This window comes from Penicillium rubens (genome assembly GCF_028828025.1).
Source record: "Penicillium rubens strain IBT 27055 chromosome Unknown utg000003l_segment0_segment0, whole genome shotgun sequence".
NCBI lineage: Eukaryota > Fungi > Ascomycota > Eurotiomycetes > Eurotiales > Aspergillaceae > Penicillium > Penicillium rubens.
The window spans coordinates 2,071,960-2,095,022 of record NW_026890601.1 but is presented as its reverse complement, the minus strand read 5'-3'; the positions used below and the strand labels follow the sequence as shown (position 1 = coordinate 2,095,022).

Here is a 23,063-nt window from a genome sequence, read left to right as displayed (position 1 = left end):
CCCACGAAATGTTGAGAATCCCAATCAATCCTCAGTATGTAGTCAATATAAACCCCAACTCCGGCTCTCCAATAATATTGATCACCCATAGAAGCAAGACTAGCGCTGCCGATGCAGCCTGACATCGCTCCCGTGGTCTATACAAAAATTGACAGCTTCTCGGACATGACCAATAATATGATCAACCGGCAAGCTTGACGTGCGCACTGCGATCCACAACATCAATCGCTAGTTGCGTCAGGCTGGGGCTTTGCATGATATTGAAGATGGAAACTTCAGCACCGGCCTGGCTGAAAAGCATGTTCCGGACCTCAACTGCTACAAGAGAGTCAACTCCTTGCTGCGAGGGGGACTGGCCTAGATCGACATCCTCAATAGGAACAAGGAACATTTCAGCCAGCATTTCTGCGATGGCAGTCCCAACAACACGAACGGCATCGCCCTGTGACTCGCAGGCGATCATTTTTGCGGCGAGAGAGTCGCTGCTAGAATCATCGTCCTGACTCTGTCCGGTTACAGCCGGAGGGCGATACTTGAGTGGCAAGACACGCATGTCACGGCCTAGATCGCCGTCAAGATCCCAATGGGGACCTGGCCCGGAGTTTATACCACCGACCACGAATTGTGGGTCGAAGGGCGATAGAATGGCAGACTCTAGCGAGCCAAGAACATGATCTTCATCGATGACTCTGCGGCCAGCTCTGAGGAGAGACCGGCGTAGTGTTTCGGATGCGTTTGCCTCGGCAACGTAGCCGACCGCGTTGACGACGGAGAGGTCAATTGACACAGCGGGAAGGCCACAATGCTTGACTCGCCAGTGGGCGAGGGCGTCTTCGTATGCACCAGCTGCGGAATATGCAGACTGGCTGGCATATCCAAGAATTCCATTGATAGAAGAGAACAAGACGAAGAAGTCGAGGTCGCCGGGCAAATTAAACTGGTTGTGCAGGTTCCAGGTGCCGGCGACCTTGCTCTGAATAGTGTATGTCCAGTCATCAAGGGTCATTTTCTCCACGAAGGCATCCTGTTAGATACGCGGTTAGTTGTTTTATTTCAGGATTACGGTTGGAGTTTTCGACACTTACACGAAGAACAAACGCAGCATGAATGATACCTCTGATGGGGGGTAAGCCCTCTTGAGCACATTGATTGATGGCGTCGCCCAAACTTTCCTCATTGGCAACATCGCAGCTGATGGGCAAAACTCGACGACATCCTGCCTGGCGGAGATCCTCGGCAAATGCAGCGGTCTTCTCGCTCGTCCCAGCACTCCGAGATAGAAGGACCAGATTTCTTGCTCCACGGTTGACCATCCAGTGCGCCACAGACTGGGCTAAGCCGCCACTGCCACCGACGATCAAGTACGAGACCTCGGAAGAGAGCTTTGCAGCCGGCTTGGATGGCACGGCAGTAACCGTTGAATGCTCATCGACCGACAAGACCACTTTGCCAATCTGGTCTCCCGCTTTTAAGAGACGAGATGCCTCCGCGATCTCTCCTATGGCATGGAAGGTGATTGGGTGGACAGGTGTCACGGCTTTTAACTCGATGAGACGTGTCAACTCAGCGAGGCAACGGTGAACATCCATCGCCCGATACTCCAGCAAGCTAGGTATATCAAGGGTCGCGAATGAAATGCCACGATCGAATGGCCGCATGTGCATATAGCCATTTGTCTGGGTATTGCGCCTGCCAATCTCCACAAAGTGGCCAAGCGGGGCCACAAGGTTAAGACTTTCTTGAAAGAGCGGGCCAGTCAGTGAGTTGAGAACCACGTCAACTCCACGGCCTTGTGTCGCAGCTACTACCGCATTTGCAAGTGACAAGTCTGTACAACTGAAGATATGATCCGCCGGCAGACCATATTTCAGTATGAGCAGGCCACGCTCTGCAGGGCTACCAACTGTCACATATACCTCCGCCCCGAGATGCTGGGCAACCATGATTGCAGCTTGCCCAACATCTCCAGCACCAGCGTGAATCAAGACTGACCGAGAACGCTGCAGTCGCGCGATTTCGACCAGGGCAAAGTATGCACTGAGGAAAGACAACGGAAGTGATGCTCCTTCCTGGAAGGTCATGTCAGTTGGCATGCGCGTCGTCAGTTTCCAGTCGACGACAGCCCGGCTCGGAAAAGATGAATGTCGCAAGACTGAGAGAACGCGATCACCGACTGCATAGCCTTGGGCTGCTGCTTCTTCCCCAACTTGCGTAATTATTCCGGCACACTCAAAGCCAGCGATATGATCACCGACACTGTTCAGTGTAGCACCATACGCCTTAGGTTGCACTTCCAGGGATGCCGGTGGGAGATGTTCAAGATAATCGGCAGAGAAGTCATCGTCACCGAAGACTAGCAAATCCGGTTTTAAACACAAAGGGCGGGTTGGTTGGTAGAAATTCTCAATTGAGATTTTCTCCATGGCGGCATCTGATGCATCGGGGGAAAGCATTCGGTTTCTCGTCACATCATGGTAGATTCGCGGGATCAAGATAACGCCATCTCGTTCGGCGTACTCGAGCTCCACGGCACCTTTCTCTACCATAGAGCCACCGGCGGAATTCCCAATGACCGTACCCAGAATCTTGGCAATTGCAGCCATACTAACGTCAGACCACGGTGTTCCCTTGGGATCCAGGTCGAGGGTCAGCAGCTTGCGACCGACATATTCATTGCGCAGGGAACGAATGAACCCGGTCGCCAAACTCATTTCTGGCCTTTCACAGTCCACAGCACCACCACGCGTCACCCAGATCAATCCTTTAGAGTTGGTGCTCATTGAACGAATTCCCTCCAATAATGTCGAATTCAAGTTGTATAGGATGCCTTCATCCACCTCGCCAAGGAAGATACAGATCTTGTCCGCATAAGACGCAGCTGTTGCAGCTAAGGATTCTAAATCCTGAACAATGGGACCTAGTTTCCCTTCACTGACGGTGTAGGCAGCGATGGCATCCTTGAGGCCCTTCACCCAAGCAGCTGGAGGACATCCGTTTCGACTTGTGACAATGACCACTTGGTCCGCATCCACATTTGATTTTGGTGGCTGTGGTAATTGCACAGTGGACATGAAAGTCACCAAAGCGGCTTCTTGGGGGTCTTCACGATCCAGCAACTCGAGTTCAACACCTGTGAAACCGGCGCTTAGGAGTTGATTTTCCCAGGATGGCATATCCAGACATAGGTTTGCCTTCAGCTCTGTGCTATCGTCCCACCACCGGCCAGGAAGTAGCCGACGGACAAAGTGAACATCGACCTCGTATTTCAAAGGTTCCACCAGCAAGAGGGTGCCGCCGGGCTTTAGCAGGGAGCTGATGTTGCTCAGCGCTTGCGATGTGGACTCAGAGATAGATCGGATATTTGAGGCGATCACTATATCGTAGGTCCCGGGTGTATACCCCTGCGATGCTGGATCATGCTCAATGTCGAGTTCATCGAAGGACAGCAGATCAGCCCAGGGCTGCAGGCTTTCTCTCGCTGTCTCGAACAAAGCCGTAGAAGTGTCCGTAAAGTGGTACATGGAGGCATTGGGACCACCCGAGTCAGACGTGCCTAGGGCTCCAAGGGCATGGAGTGCAATGGCGCCTGTGGCCGCACCCACCTCCAAAATGCGAGCACGGGGATTCTTGTGGGAGAGATGGCGAAGAAGTCCTGCGATCTGCGTCCCCGCCCGTTTCCACCGTGGAGCATAGCTGTAGAAACGAGATAGCAGATTGTCTTGCATGACCAGGTCGAGTGCTCCGGTATGTCCGCGCAATATGTCTACCAGCTGAGTTCCCAGCCGACACACGATCTCCCCATCCAATCTGGTCTGAACCTGTTCAATATGAAGCTGCCTCTCATTCTCTGAATGGTATAACCATTCGGCGCTACCTTCGAACAGTTTTCCCGAGCTGGCCAGCTCGACAGTGTCCTTCATCCATGTATAGTATGACGCATTATGTTGCTCCATCTCAGCTATGTCGTGCGAGTCCAGAGCGACGAGAGCCAGTTGCATAAAGTAGATACACGCACGCAATGTAGCTTTTGTAGTGTCACATTCAGCAGATTGGACGGTACAGGCCAATTCATTTCTCACTGCAGCCAAGGTAGCAGGCAAAGGCGTGGAAATATCGAGCGACCAAACTACCTTGTTGCACAGCTCATTCGGCCAAGATTCGGATTTCTGTAGTGACGTGCTCCGTCCCAAAGACTGGTAAGAAAAGCCATTCATTTCGAGCATAATATTTCCGGTGTCATGATCAGAAACCAGCACATCTGCCGCCATTCCTTGATCATCATCGCGGATGAGCGTCGTGTCTGCCTCCAACGAATGTCCCGCATCGTGGCTTATCTTGCTGGATACCCAGAATCTCTCAACAGACCTGGGCACCTTGGCAGTAATTTCACGGGCAGCAGCTCCAGGGACTGCTGAGTAAGGGGCCGTGATTACCGAGTCCAACGTGACGGGATGCAGAATGTGGTTTCGGGGAAGGTCATTGGGAACAGAGACGTCGGGCAAAGTCATGCTCACCACACTTCGCATTTCAGAACCAGACTGGATGATGCTGTCCATATTCTGGAAAACCGGCCCGTGTGTAATCCCCAGATTCCTCAAGTTGGCAAATAGATCAGCAGGAAGAATTCGCCGCGTGTAGCCAGTAATGTTCTTCCTAGCTGGTCGGGACATCCGGACAGAAGACTCTCCAAGTTCAACAGAGACCAACCCTTTTGCGTGTTGGGTCCAGCGGTTGTCTGTTGTAACGGACCAGACCTCGAAATGCCTCCATCCTTGCGAGGCAATGTCCTTCTCGCTGACTGGACGTATCGTCGTTTGAATCTCGATGCCGTCTGAGCTATCCGGAATCATGAGGGCCTGTAAGAAATCAACGTCGCGAAGCCGGTATCCACCAATCTCTCCGGCCGTTTGATTGAGCACATGAAGCTGACGGCTTGCCTCGATAGCCAGGCAAATGTACCCAGCGGCTGGATAGATGACGTTGGATTGAATAGCGTGATCTCTGGTCCACGGTGACTCGGACATTCGAAGGATGTGTCGCCAAGACGGTGCATTTGGATTTGAGCCTTCGACGATGGATCCGAGCAAGTCATGAGGAGGCTGGGATCGTTCACGTATGGCCCGATTTAGCCGTGGCTCAGCCCAGTGCTTTGCCTGGTGGTTCCAGGGGTACGATGGTAGGTTGGTCAGTACTTTGACGTACTGTCCCCGCCCATGTGCAAAATTCACTGCTCCCATATTAACAGGATAGCCTTCTCGTAGAAGACTAGAAGCAAGTGCATGCATGCTGTCCCGGGCGTCTAATTTGCGAACGAGAGTTCCATAATATGGAATGTTCAAATCTTTGAACTCGGGCAGTCCAAGGATCTCCTGGATCGGGCCTCCCAGCGCTGTATGCGGGCCCACCTCAACGACCACATCCACGTTAGAGCCAACAGATCCCGAGCCGCCGAGTACCATATCGGTGAAAGCGGCGACAAACTGCACAGGCTGTACCAAGCTTTCAACCCAGTGCTCCGGGCGCGCGATCTGTTGAGCATCTGTAATACGACCTCCAGTTACTGGAGATGAGAATGCAACGGTGGTCAGAGCATCTCGGTCAATCTTTTCAGCTCGTGTATTCTCCAAGGCTTCGCAATAGACATTCGCAATTGGAGTCATATGATGCGAGTGCCAGGCCGTGTCCACCTTCAGACGACGAGCAAATACACCATCTGCATTGGCCAGATCCTCCAGCTCTACCACTGCCGAAAGGTCACCGGAGACCGTTATGCTAGACGGGCTGTTGATGCAAGCTATGGCAGCTTGGCCCTCTGAGCTCAGCCGGCGAAGATAGGATTCCGTCTCTTCTAATCCAAGTCCGACGGCAATCATGCCGCCCTTGACTGGCCCGCGTAGGCTCTTGTCTGCCGCCAGCACCGCACGGTAGTAGGAAAAGGCCATAGCTGTTTTGTAACTTACGGCACCCGCACTGTAAGCGGCGGCAATCTCTCCACTCGAATGGCTGGTAACAGCGACAGGAACGATTCCCCAAGCCCGTAACAAGCGCACAAGCGAGATCTGTACTGCCACGCAGATCGGAGTACTCAAGCCGACTTCATTGATGCGGCTTTTTTCGGCATCTCGCATTAACTCATCCATCAATGACCATTCGGCGCCAAACTGTTCAAGATATCCTGCGGCCTCTTGAAGAGATGCTTTGAATACGGGATAGGCCTCGATGAGCTCCCTTCCCATGGCATTCCACTGTGCCCCCTGGCCTGTAAACACCATACCGATCCGAGGTCGACGCGAAGTGCGTGTTGGTTTGAATTTGGGCGACTGGAGAGTCTGAACTACGGTTTCATACCCCTCCGTAACTGGTATTGGATGTGCTACTACCCATGGGAAGCGGCTGCGCCGTTGACCTAGCGTATAGATCAAACTGTCGAGGAGCTCTCGTGGATTGGAGTTTGTTGACTGGGTTTGTCTCAGGTAGTCCGCAAGGTTCGCTGTCATTTTCTCGCACGCCTGCTTGTCCTTCCCACTCAATACAAGGACCTTTGAGATAACTTGGCTTTCTTGCACATGTGGGTCCAGCGTGGAGTGGTGACCATTTGCGTTTGGTCCGTTCGAATGTCCATCCGCGAACCCATTGGTACGTCCATTCTGGCCACCAATAGCCTTGACCCACGAAGCGCTATCTTCTAAGATTATGTGCGCATTGCTTCCTCCATATCCGAAGTTGTTGATTGATGCGCGTCTGATGGGGCCCGCTGGCCATGTTTCCACTTCCCGAACAAGCTTCAGATTCCAATCATCCAAGCTGATCTTCGGGTTAGGCTTCTCGAAGTTGATAGAAGGCGGGATGACTCCATTTTCCATGGCTAGTGCAGTTTTGATGATGCTTGCAAGTCCGCTTGCGGCCTCTGTGTGGCCAACGTTTGTCTTGATCGATCCGATGAGCAATGGTTCTTGACGTGATGCGAAAACAGTTGCAATGCCCTGTGCCTCAATAGTATCCCCGGCCTGCGTACCAGTGCCATGTGCCTCAAAATATTGCGTTTCTCGAGGGTCGAGACCTGCTTTTTGATAGCATCCGCGCACCAAGGCTTCTTGTGCCTCTAGACTCGGGGACGTAATTGTTTCAGTTTTGCCATCTTGGTTGAGCATCGATTCTCGAATCACAGCCCTAATCGGATCTCCTGCGGCAAGGGCGTCTGACAAGCGCTTCACGACTAGTGTTCCAACACCTTCGCCGCGGCCATATCCACTGGCGCGGGAATCAAATGCATAGGACTTGCCGTCGGCAGAAAGAAACCTTTCATAAACAATTCAGCCATTCGTTCTATTACGGTAGTTAGGGTACTTGACTTACCCAGCAGAACCTAGCGCCTTGAACATATCTGGGTTGAGCGTCAGGTTGGCACCGCCAACAATGGACATATCCGCCTCTCCAGTCCTCAAGCTTTGAACGGCTTGATGCACTGCCACCATTCCCGAGGAGCACGCCGTCTCTATTGTCATACTGGCGCCGCGCAGGTCAAAGAAATGTGATACACGGTTCGCCATCATGGGAACACCCGTGCCAGTGGCCATCAACCGGGGTAAGTTGTCGGCATCGCGGAGTAAGCCATCTCTATAATCGTGTACAAACACTCCTGTGAACACCGAGGTGTTGGAACCAGCGATCTTCGTCAATGGCAGACCGGCTGTGATGCTTGGTTAAAGACTTTTCAAAGAAAAAGGCTGTGAAGGGAACGTTTCTCTCACCATTTTCCAATGCCTCGTAGACGGACTCGAGCTGGAGTCTGTACTGCGGGTCCATTGACTTAAAGTCATGGTCAGTAGGCGTCAAGTCCAAGAAGCTGACCCAGCAAAGCACTCACTGCCGCTGTTTCACCCGAGTAACCAAAAAATGCCGCGTCGAACAGTCCGACATCCTCTGCGAGAAAATGTGCACCCTTCACATGTGTCTAGGCAATGACTTTTGTTAAGACTTCTTTCTGTAGGAGTGCGGGGTGAGGCCTCACACTATTGAGTCGTTCATTATTTGGATGGTAGACGCCTTCTGATCGAAATCTAGAGTCGGGGAAGGGCGACCAACCGCTTCTTCCCTCAATTAACATGCGCCAGAGATTGTCGGTGTTGGTTGCGTCGCCAGCAAATTTGGCGCTCATGCCAATGATGGCGATCGGCTCGCTGGCGGATGACCCGCGTGCCGTGTTATCGATGCTTCCCATATTGTGTTGTTTAGATGTCGACAACTAGGTTGAAAGGATAGGCCTTCGTGCCGTGGGATAGATACCATGGGATTTGGGCGAACCTGCAGTGGGAATCCAGATCTATGCCCCTGCCTCTTAGATACCCAGGGCTTCGTTGGGTAAATTAGAGGGCATGCGGATGGCTCAGTATTCATTATCTCGTTCCCGGACAATGGACATTGGGGATCGGAGTAATCAGTGGTGTCGGGGTACATGCTGTGATTCTGTGAGGCGGAGTTGGAGTTATTCCAAGTCCTGCGGAGAAACCACAACAATGAGGCCACATCACGACATGTCCTGGATGAAAGCCCATGCAGGCAGATTAGTTCCCGTATTCGGCCCAAGTCTCTGGATTATCCTGTGGTGTGGAAACGACTACTCAATCTGAGTGGGGTGAAACCAGACTTATTTTGAAGATATTCACCAGATATATATATTTTCCTATCCAAGTGAACCACTCAACGCGCCAGGTTAGTGACCTGGAAGCTATTTGCCGTACACATAGTCGAGCAATCAATTTCATTGTAAAATCTCTCTATCATGTCTCCTTGGACGATGTGCCGTATGTGGGACCTCCGAAAGATGTACCTAGATATACCGCTCTCCAAATTCTGCCGCTTCTGCCGGACTAAAACTCTAGTTAAGTGTTCGCAGTTAGTATGTACCTAGCCACATGATCTAGCAACACTAAGCAGTCAAAGGTATGTAAAAAGGGAGACTGCTACAAAAAGACCACTAAAAATATACATAAAAAGACTATGGGAGAATACTACCGGAGAAGTACACGGTCGCATAAGCGGCTTACTGTTTATTTTCATAGCAGTATATTAAAAGCGAGGCGGTATATAAGGCGGTACACCTAGCTAGGTACAAGGGTTAACTACCTAGGTAGTTAGCCCAATACTTCGATCCCACTGTATCTAGTTAACAGTTTTGCCTCTCCCGTTGGTCATCTCCGATGGTCAGCCCCAGAATATCATCATTTTACATCCATGGCTATCTCCAGGACGATGGACCCCGGATATGGCCGAAAACTCCGGCCGAGGGTATCAAACTCCGGTTCACAGGGACGTGTTTTTCTCCAAGTCCGCGCCGCAGTCTGGCAATACGGCCGACGATATTCCTAATGCAGGTTAGTTGTCTGAGTCTGTCATGGCGGCCACAGAAAGGAGATGGTTTCTCCGGGCTTCTATATGGTTACTTCTAAACCCTCATCCCATGGCACTCTTGACCTGAGTAGTCGAAATACATCTTGAAGTAAGACTTGTGGTACTCAACACTGCCACTTGATCGTCAGTCCAGCTTCCCAACCTGATACCACATCAACTATGGCAATGCCGAGTGCTAAGACATTGCTTTTGTTTGGGCCTGGGGCCATGAGCCTTGACCAGACGTATTTCAGTCGGATTCTGTCATTCGTCAAAGATGATGCTGCCAGCCAATGGGCTGTCCGCGCTATCGAGGACATCGAGAGTGGCTGGGATGCTCTGTCTGAATCAATTCCCAAACTACAACAGACTCCCGGCGCAGACCACGCCCGTAGGCTAGCAGAATGGCTTCGAACAGGAGTCATTACTCCTCGAACTACGGTTGCAAATTTGCCCAACGCCATTCTTGGGCCACTTGTCATCATCGCACAACTTGTGGAATACCTACAATATGTCGAGTCATCACAGTCAGCGAATGGAGATGGCAAGCTGTTTCAATTACCTTCTACCGCCCAAACAGAGACAGTGGGCTGCTGCCTAGGCGTTTTCAGTGCCCTGGTGGTATCGAGCAGCTCATCCTGGGCAAAGTTCCACCACAATGCCGCGGCGGTGCTTCGCAAAGTCTTTGTATTAGGAGCTCTCTCTGACGCACAAGACATCTCTGATGTGACTGGATCATCAGTGTCATTGATCGCTTTCTGGAGAGGTGGGCAATCTTTGTCCGACTTAAAGAAAGTGCTGGAAATTTGTCCGGGCGTGAGTCTCCATTTCTCGCTTTTCTGATTCAGTCTAACAAGCCACACGCACAGGCTTACATATCTGTCCTATATGACGATAATCGAGCTACGGTGACAACGCCTTCCCGAATTGCCTCCGACTTGAAGGGACATCTTTCACGAGCAGGGTTTACAGCTAGCGAAACCGAGTTTCATGGACGCTTTCATGCAGGCGAGCTCTACAATAACGATCTTGAAGCCCTGTTTAGCTTCTGTAGAAAAGATCCCCTTTTCCAATTGCCCGATGCTTCTTCTCTCATTCTTCGCACACGGGTCAACTCCGAGAAGATCCTAGCAGACAATGACAGTCTACTAGAAGTTGCTTCGCGTGCGTTCCTGGTGGAACAATTTAACTGGGTGAAGACCTTCCGTTCCGCAGTGTCCAGTTCATTGCAAGATAGGACTTCTAAGGTCATTGAATTTGGCCCAGAGCGATGTGTCCCGCCCACCCTCCTGCGAAGACTAAACAGCCAAGTCACCCACTACGAATTTCAGAGTACTGGCCAACGCCATTCAAATCCAGATATGCCGTCAGGATGTATCGACAACGATATCGCTGTAATTGGCATGTCATGCCAGGTCGCCGGGGCACAGGATTTGGAGCAGTACTGGAATATCCTGTTGGAAGGCCGATCGCAGCACAAGAACCTTGTCCCTAACGAGCGTTTTGCAATGGAGACTGTATTCCGACCTGGCCAGGACGGCGAGGACAGGAAATGGTACGGAAACTTCATCGATGACTACGACGCTTTCGACTACAAGTTTTTCAGGAAGTCTCCTCGCGAGGTCCTCCACATGGATCCACAGCAACGACTGATTTTGCAGACTGCCTATCAGGCCGTGGCACAGTCGGGCTACTATCACAGGCCTGGTGCAGATCGCCGAATTGGATGCTATATTGGCTGCGTCGCCAATGACTATGAAAACAATATCTCTCATACTTCCCCGACGGCCTTTTCCGCCACAGGTGCCCTTCGAAGCTACATCGCTGGGAAGGTTAGTCATTACTTTGGTTGGACGGGCCCAGGAATGATGCTCGATACCGCGTGCTCAGCATCAACTGTCGCCATAGATCTAGCCTGCCGGGCTATCCTGAGCGGTGATTGTTCTGCTGCCTTGGCGGGTGGCACGAACTTTTATAGCACCCCGATGTTCTTCCAGAACCTGGCTGCAGGATCGTTCCTCAGTCCTACTGGGCAATGCAAGCCGTTTGATGCAAAGGCTGATGGATATTGTCGAGGTGAGGCTATTGGCGCCGTGTTCTTGAAGAAATTATCCAATGCTATTGCCGACGGCGATCAGATACTGGGTGTGATTTCGGCAACCGCCATCAACCAGAATCAAAACGATACTCCGATCTTTGTTCCCAACCCGTCTTCCCTGACCAACGTGTTCCAGAACGTTGTCGGCAAGGCCGGGTTGGAAGTTAATGATATCTCGGTCGTCGAGGCTCATGGGACAGGAACTCCGGTTGGTGACCCAGCAGAGTACGACAGCATTCGCCAGGTCTTTGGTGGCTCCGTCCGCGCGGGGCTAAAGCCTCTTCAACTCGGCTCTGTGAAGGGGCTGATTGGTCATACTGAGGGTGCCTCTGGGGTTGTAGCACTGATCAAGATGTTGTTGATGATGCAAGAAAGTCGCATACCCCCACAGGCCAGCTTTACCTCCATGAGCGCGTCTATCAAGGCTTCACCTGCGGATAATATGGAGATCACGAAAGCAGCCCTCCCTTGGGAAGACGAGTCCAAGGTAGCACTCATCAACAATTATGGCGCAGCTGGCTCAAATGCTTCCATGGTGATTAAGCAGGCACCGAAATACCCCTCAGGAAGTGAAGCAGTCGGTCACGGAAGCGCGGATCTAACATCGCCGACTTCCACTTTCAGATGTCCATTTTATATTTCTGGGCTCGACGACAAAGCCATTCGGGCCTATGCCACACGACTGCGCCAATTCATCAAGAACAAGGTCATCTCGAGAGACGTACTAGGAATTGAGAACTTGTCATTCAACGTCAATCGGCAATCTAACTGGTCGCTTAGCCGGGGCTTCGTGTTCGGCGCCGAGTCCATCACTGAACTCGAAGAAAAGCTGGCGTCTTTCGAAACATTTGCGGTGCCTTCCGTACGACCTGTTATCTTGTGCTTCGGGGGCCAGGTGTCCAAATCCGTTGGCCTCGACCGAGGAGTCTTTGACAAAGCCACAGTGCTACGTAAATACCTCGATCGATGCGACAGTGTCTGCAAGTCGATCGGGGCGGGTAGTATCTACCCGGGAATATTCCAAAGCGAGCCGATCCTTGACCCGGCCGTACTCCAGCCGCTGCTCCTTTCCATGCAGTATTCATGTGCGTTGAGCTGGATCGATTGCGGCGTTGAACCAGCAGCCTTGGTTGGCCACTCATTCGGAGAACTCACCGCACTTTGCGTATCAGGCATCCTCAGCCTGGAGGATGCGCTCAAGCTCGTCCATGGCCGGTCGAAGATTATCAAAGAGAGCTGGGGCCCGGAGAAGGGGTCCATGATTGCAGTTGAAGCGGACCGAAACGATGTGGAAAAGCTCTTGGTTGCTTCAAATGCGCGTCTTGGTGAAACTGAACGGGCTGGACATGCGACAATTGCCTGTTTCAATGGCCCGAAGAGCTTCACCATCGCTGGTTCAGCCGCTGCAATTGATGCTGTGCAGCAGACAGTTTCAACCCTTGATATCCCAATTAAACACAAGAGGCTAGACGTGACTAATGCATTCCATTCGACCCTAGTTGAGCACTTGAGGCCACAACTGGAGGCCCTGGGCCGCAGTCTGAGCTTTGGAAATGCCCACATACCTCTCGAAAGGGCAACCGAGCAGCGGGAGACCGGTCCGATCTCACCTGCTTACGTTGCTGAGCACATGAGGAATCCTGTCTACTTCGACCATGCCGTCCAAAGACTTGCGAGTCAGTATCCGGAGGCCATCTGGTTGGAGGCTGGCTCTAATTCCACCATAACGACAATGACAGGCAGGGCGTTGGGGATGCCGAAGGGTTCCACCTTCCAGCCAGTCAGTGTCACTGGCACCACTCAGGGGACCCGACAACTCGCCGACGTGACCATGAGTCTGTGGAATGCTGGGTTGCCCTGCTCGTTCTGGCCACACTCCCGGGCGCAAACCTATGGATATGCACCCATCATGCTCCCACCGTACCAATTCGAGAAGTATCGCCATTGGCTCGAGTTTAAGCCGCCCCCAAAGCCGGTGGTAATCGAGCGACTGGTGTATGAAAACGGTGGTGTGGACCAAGAAGCTCCGGCACCAGGCCTCTACACTTTCATGGGATACGGCGACAAGACTGAGACCGATTGTCGGTTCCGCATCAATACAACCACGAAATCATATGTCGATATTGTCTCAGGATACACATTGGGAAAAACTGTCCAGGCCTGTCCGCCCATATTCGGGATTGACACCGCAATCCAGGCAATCACAAGCGTTCGACTGGAAGTCATTGCGGCCAATGAGCTGCATCCCCACATTTATAACGTCTTGAATCACCTCCCGCTTGTGATGGATCCAACAAGGGCAGTATTTCTTGAATTCGAACGTTCTGGACATGCCCCTGAAGGTTGGAAGTTCAAGTTGACCAGTGAAGCCGACGACTCTAGCAAGACTGTGCATCTGAGCGGACAGCTTGAGTTCCACCGTGCCGATGACGCCCGCTCAAACTTCGAGTTTAGTAGGCTGGAGCGGCTTGTAACGCATGAACGATGCCTGCGGGCGTTGGAGTCTGCTGACGATGCTGACGAAGTGATTCAAGGGCAGAGCATATATAAAGTTTACTCGGACCTCGTGAGCTACGCCCCCAAATTCCGCGGCCTGCAAAGGCTGGTTGGGCGACCGAGCGAGTCAGCTGGCCGAGCTGTGAAGCGACGGTCTCGGGACTCCTGGCTTGACTTCGCCCTCGGGGAGACTTTTTCCCAGGTTGGCAGCATTTGGGTGAACTGTCTTGCTCCGGGCCGGAACACCGCAGATGACACCGTCTATATTGCCGATGGCATTGAGCAATGGATGAGGTCACCGAGTCTCCTGCGGAAAATCAGCGAAGGATCTTACGCCGACCATCAAAGCGAATGGCAAATCCTTGCGACACACAAGCGCACAGAAGGAGACACCTTTATAACAGACATTTTTGTGTTCGATTCGGCATCTAGGCTACTTGACGAGGCCCTACTTGGCGTCAAATTCAGTGCTAGATCCATGTGAGTATTTTATTCCGCCTACGAATCACGATTCTGATATAGCTTAAAGGAGTGAACTTTTCACGAACGTTGTTATTGCCGCACCGCCTGTACCGTTCCCCGCTACAATTGCTCCCATCAGTTCTGCGCCAACTGAGAACCAGTATTCATCTATGACGACATCACCGCCCGCTCGTGCTCAGGTTCAAAAGAGGAACACCAAGACTGAGCTATGGGCGAAGCTTCTTCCCGTCCTGGCAGATATCTCTGGACTCGAGCCTGAGGAAATCAATGAAACCGATGCACTGGCAGACATTGGGATTGATTCTCTGATGGGAATGGAGATGGCCCGCGAGGTCGAAACCACCTTTAATTGCACCTTGGAACAGTCTGAACTCATGAGTATCTTTGACGTACCAGGCATTCTCGCTTTCCTTCAGTCTACACTTGGGCTTGAGGGTGAGGATGATGCCTCGCAGTCTTCGGATGCAGCTTCTTCGTCCCGAAACACTCCTCCATCCAGCAACGACGGGATTCTTGCCACGCCAAGCCCCAAGCTGGAAGAAGAGGACATTTCTAGATCTTATATCGACCTTGGCAACGAGGTGGGCCTGCCGGCATTTGCCGTTATCGAGGCCTTCCGCGCAGCTAATGAGCAGACCGATGCCTACTTGAAGAAATGGAAATGCGCCGGCTATCTTGATGGTGCCTCCCAGAAGCAAACCAGACTGTGCCTCGTGCTTACAAGCGATGCCTTCAAGCAGCTGGGCTGCGACCTGGTGGCCGCCAAGCCGGGGGAAGTGCTGCAGCCCGTACCCTTTGTTCCTCGCCATCACCGCTTCCATGAATACTTGTACAAGATGCTCGAAGAGACGAGAATCATAGACGTGGACGAAGGCATCATTACTCGCACCGCCCTTCCTCTCCCTACACAGTCCTCCCAAGCCATATTGGACGACCTCATGTCCCACCACCCGGACGATGGCCCTTCCCACCAGCTTACGTACAATATAGGTTCTCGGATGGCAGACGTTTTGTCGGGAAAGGCCGATGGTCCCCAACTCATTTTTGGAGATGCCAAAAATCGTGAACTAGTTGCCGCTTTCTATGGCGAGCTGCCGTTCAACAAGCTGTATTTCCAGCTGATGGCTGATTTCCTCTCCCGTATTGCAGAAAGCTTGAGACTTTGCGCTCAGAATCGTGGTCCCTTGAAGATCCTTGAGATGGGTGCTGGGACTGGCGGGACAACCAAAGTTCTCGTTCCCGCGCTGGCCAAGCTTGGAATCCCCGTCGAGTACACCTTTACCGACCTTTCGCCGTCTCTTGTGGCGCAAGCCAAGAAGAAGTTCAAACAGTACCCCTTCATGAAGTTCGCTGTGCACGACATTGAACAACCTCCGTCCGACCCGCTACTGATCGGCTCGCAAAACATTGTGATTGCTAGTAACGCTGTGCATGCTACACACTCACTCCAAGTCTCGACGCAAAATATCCGCAAATTCCTGCGCCCAGATGGCTTTCTGATGTTGCTGGAAATGAACAGCACGCTGCATTGGGTGGACGTCGTTTGGGGTACTCTGGAAGGCTGGTGGCTCTTTGAAGACGGACGCACGCACGCCGTTGTAGACGAACGCCAATGGGAAAAGGAGCTACTCGATGCAGGCTACAAACATGTTGAGTGGACCGATGGGAAGCTACCCGAAGTGCGTGTCCAACGGGTCATAATCGCTCTGGCCGACGATGTCGAGCAGAACGTTGGTCGTCTTCCCCCTGTCGCCAAGCAACAAGTTGACGACCATGACCTATCCGAGGAGGAATTGAACGAGAAAAAGCAGGTTGCTGATGACTATGTCAAAGAAACTATCCGAGGCTTCACAATCCCTGCCTACTCCGGAGATCTCACTGACTCTTCTGAGTACGGCAAGGCTGTCCTCGTCACAGGGACGACCGGGAGTCTTGGAAGCCACATTATTGCCCATTTAGTCTCTCTTCCTTCGGTCGACCGGGTCTACTGCCTGAATCGACCGGCGATCGGAGGTGCGAGAGCTAAGGACGCTACCCCTCGTGACCCATTGCACCGCCAGCTTCAATCGCTGGAGTCAAAGTCCATTGCCCTAGATGCCTCACAACTCGCCAAATTGAAAGTAATCGAGACTGACTCCTCCAAAGCACAGTTGGGTCTAGACACAGAGGAGTACAAACATTTACTTTGCCACGTCACTCACATTATCCACAATGCCTTCCCTGTCAACGGCCTGCGCTCTCTCAAGCAAAATGAGGCCCAGTTCACGATCATGCGCAATCTTGTGGACCTTGCAGCAGAGATCTCAGCTCGCCGCAAGGCCACCGACTTCAAGTTCGCCTTCCAATTCATCTCTTCCCTGTCGGCGGTGGGTAAATACCCATCCGTCCACGCCGGCGAGATTCAAGTTCCGGAAGAACATCTGAATATCGACAGTGCTCTTCCGAACGGCTACGGCGGGGCGAAAGTCATATGTGAGCGGATCCTCCACGAGACATTGGGTCAGTACCCGGAGCGTTTCCGCGCAATGACAGTCCGATTGGGTCAGCTATCAGGATCCATGGAGACTGGGTACTGGAACCACATGGAAGTTCTCGGGTTCCTGTTCAAGTCCGCTCAGACCCTGCGTTCTTTCCCAGCGGTGGAAGGCATCTTAACCTGGCTGCCCCTCGAGCAAGCCTCGGCTACGCTAGCAGACCTACTACTACGTGATGCGCCGGACTGCCATCCCGTTTACCATGTGGATAACCCGGTGCGGAAGCCTTGGGCAGAGATCGTCCCTGTACTAGCTCAGGCTCTAGGCATCCCAGAGAAAGGGATTGTCCCACTAGATGACTGGCTGAGACGGGTGAAGGCATTCCCTGGTGAGGACCCCTGGGATAACCCCGCGGGCAAGGCGATCGATTTCTTTGAGCACAAGTTCCAGCACATGTCTTGCGGTGGGGTCACCATGGCCACGAATAATGCCGTGGAGCATTCGCCGACACTGAGAGGCGTGCAGCCGGTGGCTGACGCGGTAGTTATGAAATACTTCCAGGTTTGGAAGGACACTGGGTTCCTGCGTTGATGGTTTTCTTTTTTTTAATCCTAGTTGCACATTTGTCTACCTCCATGGATTATATAGAATGATAGCTCTACTCTAGATATATTTCTCGCCTACAATCTGTATTTTCCAAGCTTCATTCGTTTGATCTTTGTAAAACTGCTCTGATGTATTCCTCGGTAACTTCCACCTGATTTGGGCTGTGAAAAGGCTGACTTATTTACCAGACAGGCTGATGAAGAATAGAAGAATGATGCGATCCCATTTCTTGCAGCATATCTAACTCATCACCCTAGAAATCTACCTGACCTCGGTGGTTAATTATCAACCAGGCAGGCGCTCAGTCAAAATACCTTAGAAAATGTGCAATTTTGCCTATATTCTCGACCATAGTCCACACTGGTTTATCACGTGGCACTGGGCAGCCCTGACTTTGAGCTCACAGTGGTGACTGAGATAGGAAAGCTCCGGCAGAGGAGATCTGTTATGTAGAGGTTATACTGTTCCAATAACTCAGACCCACCGTACACGAGGTTGACCTGACGCCATCTCGAAACGCATATCAGCTGTGTTCTTTGTTCTATGGCCCCGCGCCAAGTTTCAAACAACGTACTTCGGAGTAGATGTGGCTCCGGTTTGTTCGACAAAAACTCCGGAGTCCGCCGATACAAAGCCAACCACGTCATTGAAGCGGCAGAAACTCCGTCTAGAAGATTATTGATGTGGACAATATCGAGGATGATAAGACTCATCTAGCCCAGGTCGTTATTCCTCAAATCCACCCATCGGTTTATCGCGCGACCCGACCTCAATATGACTCGATCCGCCAACAGCCCATTCGAGGTTGCCATCGTCGGCGGCGGCATCACTGGCCTAGCCCTCGCTGTCGGGCTGTTGAAGCGGAATGTTAGCTTCACCATTTATGAACGAGCCGAGAATTTTGGTGAGTTGGGCGTCGGCATCACCTTCACACCCAACGCGCAGCGCGCCATGGAGGCGCTGGATCCATGCGTCCTTCAAAGCTTTACCAATGTGGCGAGTGCGCCGTCAGGTGGAACGATCAATTTTGTGGACGGTGTTCGAGAACAAGGCAGCGAAGATCCTCGCACATCAACCGCAGCATTGTTGTTTCAACTTCACGTAAAGGGAGGCTACAAGGCGTGTCGGCGGTGCGACTTCGTCGACCAAATTGTCCAACATATCCCGAAAGACTGCGTTCAATACCGGAAATGGCTAGATTCGATTGAGACAGATCATGAATCCGGGAGGGCAGTGCTAAAGTTCAGGGATGGCGAAATTGCCCATGCTGATGTTGGTGAGTTAATGGATCAGGCGCTGCCGGTTGTTGAATAACATGGCGGTACTAATAATAGCAATAGTCATTGGCTGTGATGGGATTAGATCTCAAGTCCGCGCGTCCATGTTCGGAACCGATGAACTTTGTCCTCGGGCCCAGTACTCACACCAACTAGGATACCGTGGTATGGTGCCTTTAGCGCAAGCAACCGCTGTGCTCGGCCCAGAAAAGACATCCAGTGCGGTACTTCATACTGGTCCAGGCGCATTTGTACTCACTATCCCCCTCGCCGAGGTGCATGCAATGCACATCGAGGCTTTCATCATGGACAAGGAAGAATGGCCTGAGGTTCAAACAAGTAGCGATAGCAAGAGATATGTACTCCCGGCAACGCGGAACGAGGCAACCAAAGCATTTGCCGAATTTGGTCCAACTGTCCGGTCAGCTGTGTCGATGTTCCCGGAGAAGCTAGAAAAATGGGCCGTGTTTGATATGCTAGAAGCACCGGTACCGACGTTTGCCAAGGGCCGTGTTTGCTTAGCTGGGGATGCGGCACATGCCTCAACGCCAAACCAGGGAGGCGGAGCTGGATTTGGGATAGAAGACGCTCTGGTTCTCGCGGAGGTATTGGCTGTGTTGGCGGAAGCACCGAATGTCTCAGGTATTGTGGCATCGGAAGCATTGGCCGTGTACAGTGAGGTACGGTACGAGAGGTCACAGTGGCTGGTTCGGAGTAGCAGGCGAACAGGTGAACTGTGTACTTGGAAGGATCGTGACTGGGGGCTGGCAGCTGAAGAGCTGAGTCGTGATATAATTAGCCGTAGTCATCAATTATGGGATCACGATACTGCTGGTATGGTAAGCGACGCTTTGGCTATCTTGGGAGAGCGAGTTAGGGGCGCAGACACTGCATTCTGAGCCTCTGGGGGATTTATCGGAGACGCGGCTGTCATCCTATCGTCGATTTGGATCTGCAGGTGAAGGGCCTTCATTGTCGGTTCGGTGTTATTTCGCACCTCTTGAATCCCGAAAGCACGTTCAGATAACTGCATCTAGATCTATACCTGCCAGGGAAGCGGACAAAGCACGATGATAACGTATATATTATAATTTCACATCTACCTCAGACAAATGAAAGGCAGCTTTGGCGACCGGGAGACATAACGCCGGTAATGGCTTTGAGTTTATTTGGATTTTACACTGATATAGATGTTTCCATCATGCCTATATGTCTAGATGTATCGCCCATTAACGCATCCCAATTTGACCCCGTCACTTCAGTTGCTATCCGTGCACTTTTCCCAACGTCTGCTTCGGCTTTGACCAGCAGGTCTCGGGCCAGATTATTGACACTGCTAAGATAACCCAGGGCGACGAGTAGATGGTGAATGCTGTTGTGGTCATGTTCTGCTGGAGTCGCGAAGTGTGGCGTCGTAGTTCTGAGAAACCTGGCAGCCAAGTATATTGCATTAGGAAGGACAGGATGCATCTTAAAGAAAGCTATCCGAGGCGCCTTTTGAATAAGTAGAGCGATTTCGTATGCGGCTTGGCTGGCTACCTGTCTATATGACAAAGCCAGCGTGTGATCGTCGAGGGTCTCCCATGCCCTTGCTTCGGCCGTCTCGCTAAGGGATATGCATGCACTGTAGGCGAGGATACGATTGAAAGCAGCCAATGGATCACACTTTGTGGTCTCAGATTTACACTCATTGGGGGCTTGTGTCGGTGGCATCGTCCTTGTTGCATGGGCGGCTGCCGCGGCCAGCCATTCGTGCCTCATCCAAAACTGCCGCGATTTTGACTCGGAGCCAGACTCCGGAAAGGATACTGACTGTGCGAGCCGCCGGTGTGCTATGCAACGCCCGAAAAGGTTTGCGAGCACAACGCACTGGGCAAAAGAGGACAGTGTCTCGCAGTCACCGGTCTTGCCCATTGTTTCGGGTAGGAAGCCCATAGGGGTTGGTCGCTGGCCACCTTGAAAATCCCTCTCGGGCATCGGAAGACGTGTGTTTATCTGTAGGGTCAATCTTGTTAGCTGAACTGTCTATTGTCACAAGGAAAGGAGAGGAGCAGTTCACCGACCATCTCTTCGTGCAACATTGACGGTCGATCGCTAAGCATACTGGATAAACAGTCAAGGACAAAGGCTGTCCACAGCGTTCGCCGCTTCTCTTCGGTCTCTATCCACGCTTCATCTGGGAGATTCTGCGTCGTGGAAGGAGAAACTGACGGACAGGACCCTGAGTTCTCATTCGGCGAGGTCTCATCATCGTGCATGTCAATATCAAATAGCCGAGAGAGCTGGAGAAGCCTAACCGCCCTGGTTGAGGCAAGGAGGGCGTCCTGCTCAGGCTTGCGTAAGAACTCGCAATGGGCAAGTAAGAGCCATGCCTGAATCATCTCGTGTTCAATCCGGCGGCGAGACGCTCTCGTGGTTGTCATCCATGGCAAACCGTTCTCGCCCTGTACGTCTTGCATCTCCAGCATACTTCGGGTACAGGCATAGAGTTTATCGGAAAACGCGCAGAACTGAGCGGACATGGCGGCAGCGATGGTGCGCATGGCTGAGCGCAAGCAAGCTCGGGCAGGTGAGACCGTTTTCTCGTTGGCCCATGAAAGATAGCGTCGTTTGTGTATCATCGGGACAATTGGATGGACTCGCTCAAAATATAGTAGATCCCTATAAAGATGCAGTAATATCAGCTTTCAGACCCTGTGTTTTAGGGACCATAACCTCCATACAGATCAGCTTGCATGAGGTCGGACATATCCAGCTCCCCCTTGGGCGTCATCTCGCTTGCAGAAGTTTGAATGGGCGAAATAGGAGTGATGATACATGGGCGAGGGTTGCTTATATCGAGATGATTCCAAGTACCCGATCTCTCTTCCCGACAATCATACGCCAACGTCCAGTCAATTGCCTCCTGCCCGTCAGACGCGGAGATACTTTCAGATGAAGCAAAGTTCAACATTTGCAACTCATCCATGTCGCATCCTATCGTGCCATCTTCACAGTGAAGTTCATTTGACGCTTCTCGTTCCAGGCTTCCTCTATTTGAGTCTGGTAATATGTGACTACTGTCAAGGGACTGGTTCTGATTGATCAGTTGTTGTTCGATCACCGCTGTGGTAGCCCGTCTAGGTCAGTGGACACTATTGCCAGAGCTCTTCAACTAGACCCGACTCACCTAACCGATATCGCAAATCCTTTAATTGTCCCTTCTTGGGGCCTCGTGGAGATCTTTTATCAACGACGATGCAAGTACGGCCTGCATCGGCGCATATACCGCACTGAGGACGCACACGATCGCATCGTGCTTTCCGTCGACGACATTCCTCGCAAGCCAGCCCAGACTGTTGCCTTCTCATCTTTCTTTTTCTTTTTTTCTCGAAGTGTGCGAGGGTTAGTCGATTGCTGACGGTTATATCAAGTCTCTGGCTACCTGATATGCAGATGGGGATCTGCAGGCTCGAGCGGGAGATTTTATAGTAATCAAACTACAATCGCGAAACCCCAGTCTCGTATTGGACGCTCAGGCCAAAAAGAAAAAAAAGAAAAAACAACCAAACCTTCGAATGGATCGAGGATCGCGACCCCTTATGGACCCTGAAGACCTCGTGTGTTGTTGTTATCCTAGCCCTTTGCGGCGCCAGGTGTTCGGACAATACGCATCGGCCCCATCTTGGTCATCGCCAGGTCCCTTGGCATCCAATGGACAACCTTGGAGACCCTCCTCATGGGTCCATTGTTTCCTCGGTGGGCTGTTCTGCCTCCGGAACAAAAATCCCCTCAATGCCTCGTATTGCCAAAGGTATATTTTTAGCCACTTGGCTTGCGCAACCAAGCAATTACGATGTTGCATCCTTTATCTTGAAGACTTGGCAACGGAGCGAAGCGAGAGCATGTTCCAATAGTTATACCATCAATTAACATGTGAATTGCTCTCTTCAAGCTTCAAGCGTAAGTTGAATCCTCCTCAGCGGCTGTCGACGGCCCCAGTTTGGGAGGTCCGTGGGGAAGGACCCTGGCAGACAGGGATATATCTGGACGCCCTATTCCTGTGCATGATTCTCGGCGCTCCGCCAGGGCCGAATCAATGGCAAACTGGCTCACAGGGATGATAATGTGTTCCAACGATGCCAGTCCCCTATTCTCTATTAGCTGGAACAGGCAAAAGGTAGACGATGGTATGGTTCTTAGACACTCTAGATATGCTCGCTATGCAGGGAGGCGGAACCCCTTTGGCATAGCCGAGGG

The 23,063-nt window shown here is 52.0% G+C and overlaps 4 protein-coding genes across 4 annotated transcripts; 2 read left to right on the top strand and 2 right to left on the bottom strand.

Moving 5' to 3' along the window:
- Nucleotides 1-181: 181 nt before the first annotated feature.
- Nucleotides 182-8,221, bottom strand: N7525_006989 (type I polyketide synthase; the record flags this gene model as incomplete). The annotated part of the gene is made up of 6 exons (XM_002567508.2): nt 182-1,024; nt 1,086-7,299; nt 7,357-7,690; nt 7,752-7,809; nt 7,868-7,954; nt 8,012-8,221. The coding sequence occupies 6 exons, from the start codon at nt 8,219-8,221 to the stop codon at nt 182-184; spliced, it is 7,746 nt and encodes a 2,581-aa protein (XP_002567554.2).
- Nucleotides 8,222-9,570: 1,349 nt separating this feature from the next.
- Nucleotides 9,571-17,532, top strand: N7525_006988 (putative polyketide synthase; the record flags this gene model as incomplete). Its single annotated transcript, XM_061213882.1, has 3 exons — nt 9,571-10,206; nt 10,239-14,464; nt 14,514-17,532. The coding sequence occupies 3 exons, from the start codon at nt 9,571-9,573 to the stop codon at nt 17,530-17,532; spliced, it is 7,881 nt and encodes a 2,626-aa protein (XP_061068313.1).
- Nucleotides 17,533-18,321: 789 nt separating this feature from the next.
- N7525_006987 (uncharacterized protein) lies at nt 18,322-19,723 on the top strand (the record flags this gene model as incomplete). The annotated part of the gene is made up of 2 exons (XM_002567506.1): nt 18,322-18,823; nt 18,888-19,723. 2 exons carry the CDS (start codon nt 18,322-18,324, stop codon nt 19,721-19,723), a joined length of 1,338 nt encoding a protein of 445 aa, XP_002567552.1.
- Nucleotides 19,724-20,000: 277 nt separating this feature from the next.
- On the bottom strand, nt 20,001-22,174 carry N7525_006986 (uncharacterized protein; the record flags this gene model as incomplete). The annotated part of the gene is made up of 4 exons (XM_061213881.1): nt 20,001-20,819; nt 20,888-21,485; nt 21,548-21,929; nt 21,994-22,174. The coding sequence occupies 4 exons, from the start codon at nt 22,172-22,174 to the stop codon at nt 20,001-20,003; spliced, it is 1,980 nt and encodes a 659-aa protein (XP_061068312.1).
- Nucleotides 22,175-23,063: the final 889 nt, after the last annotated feature.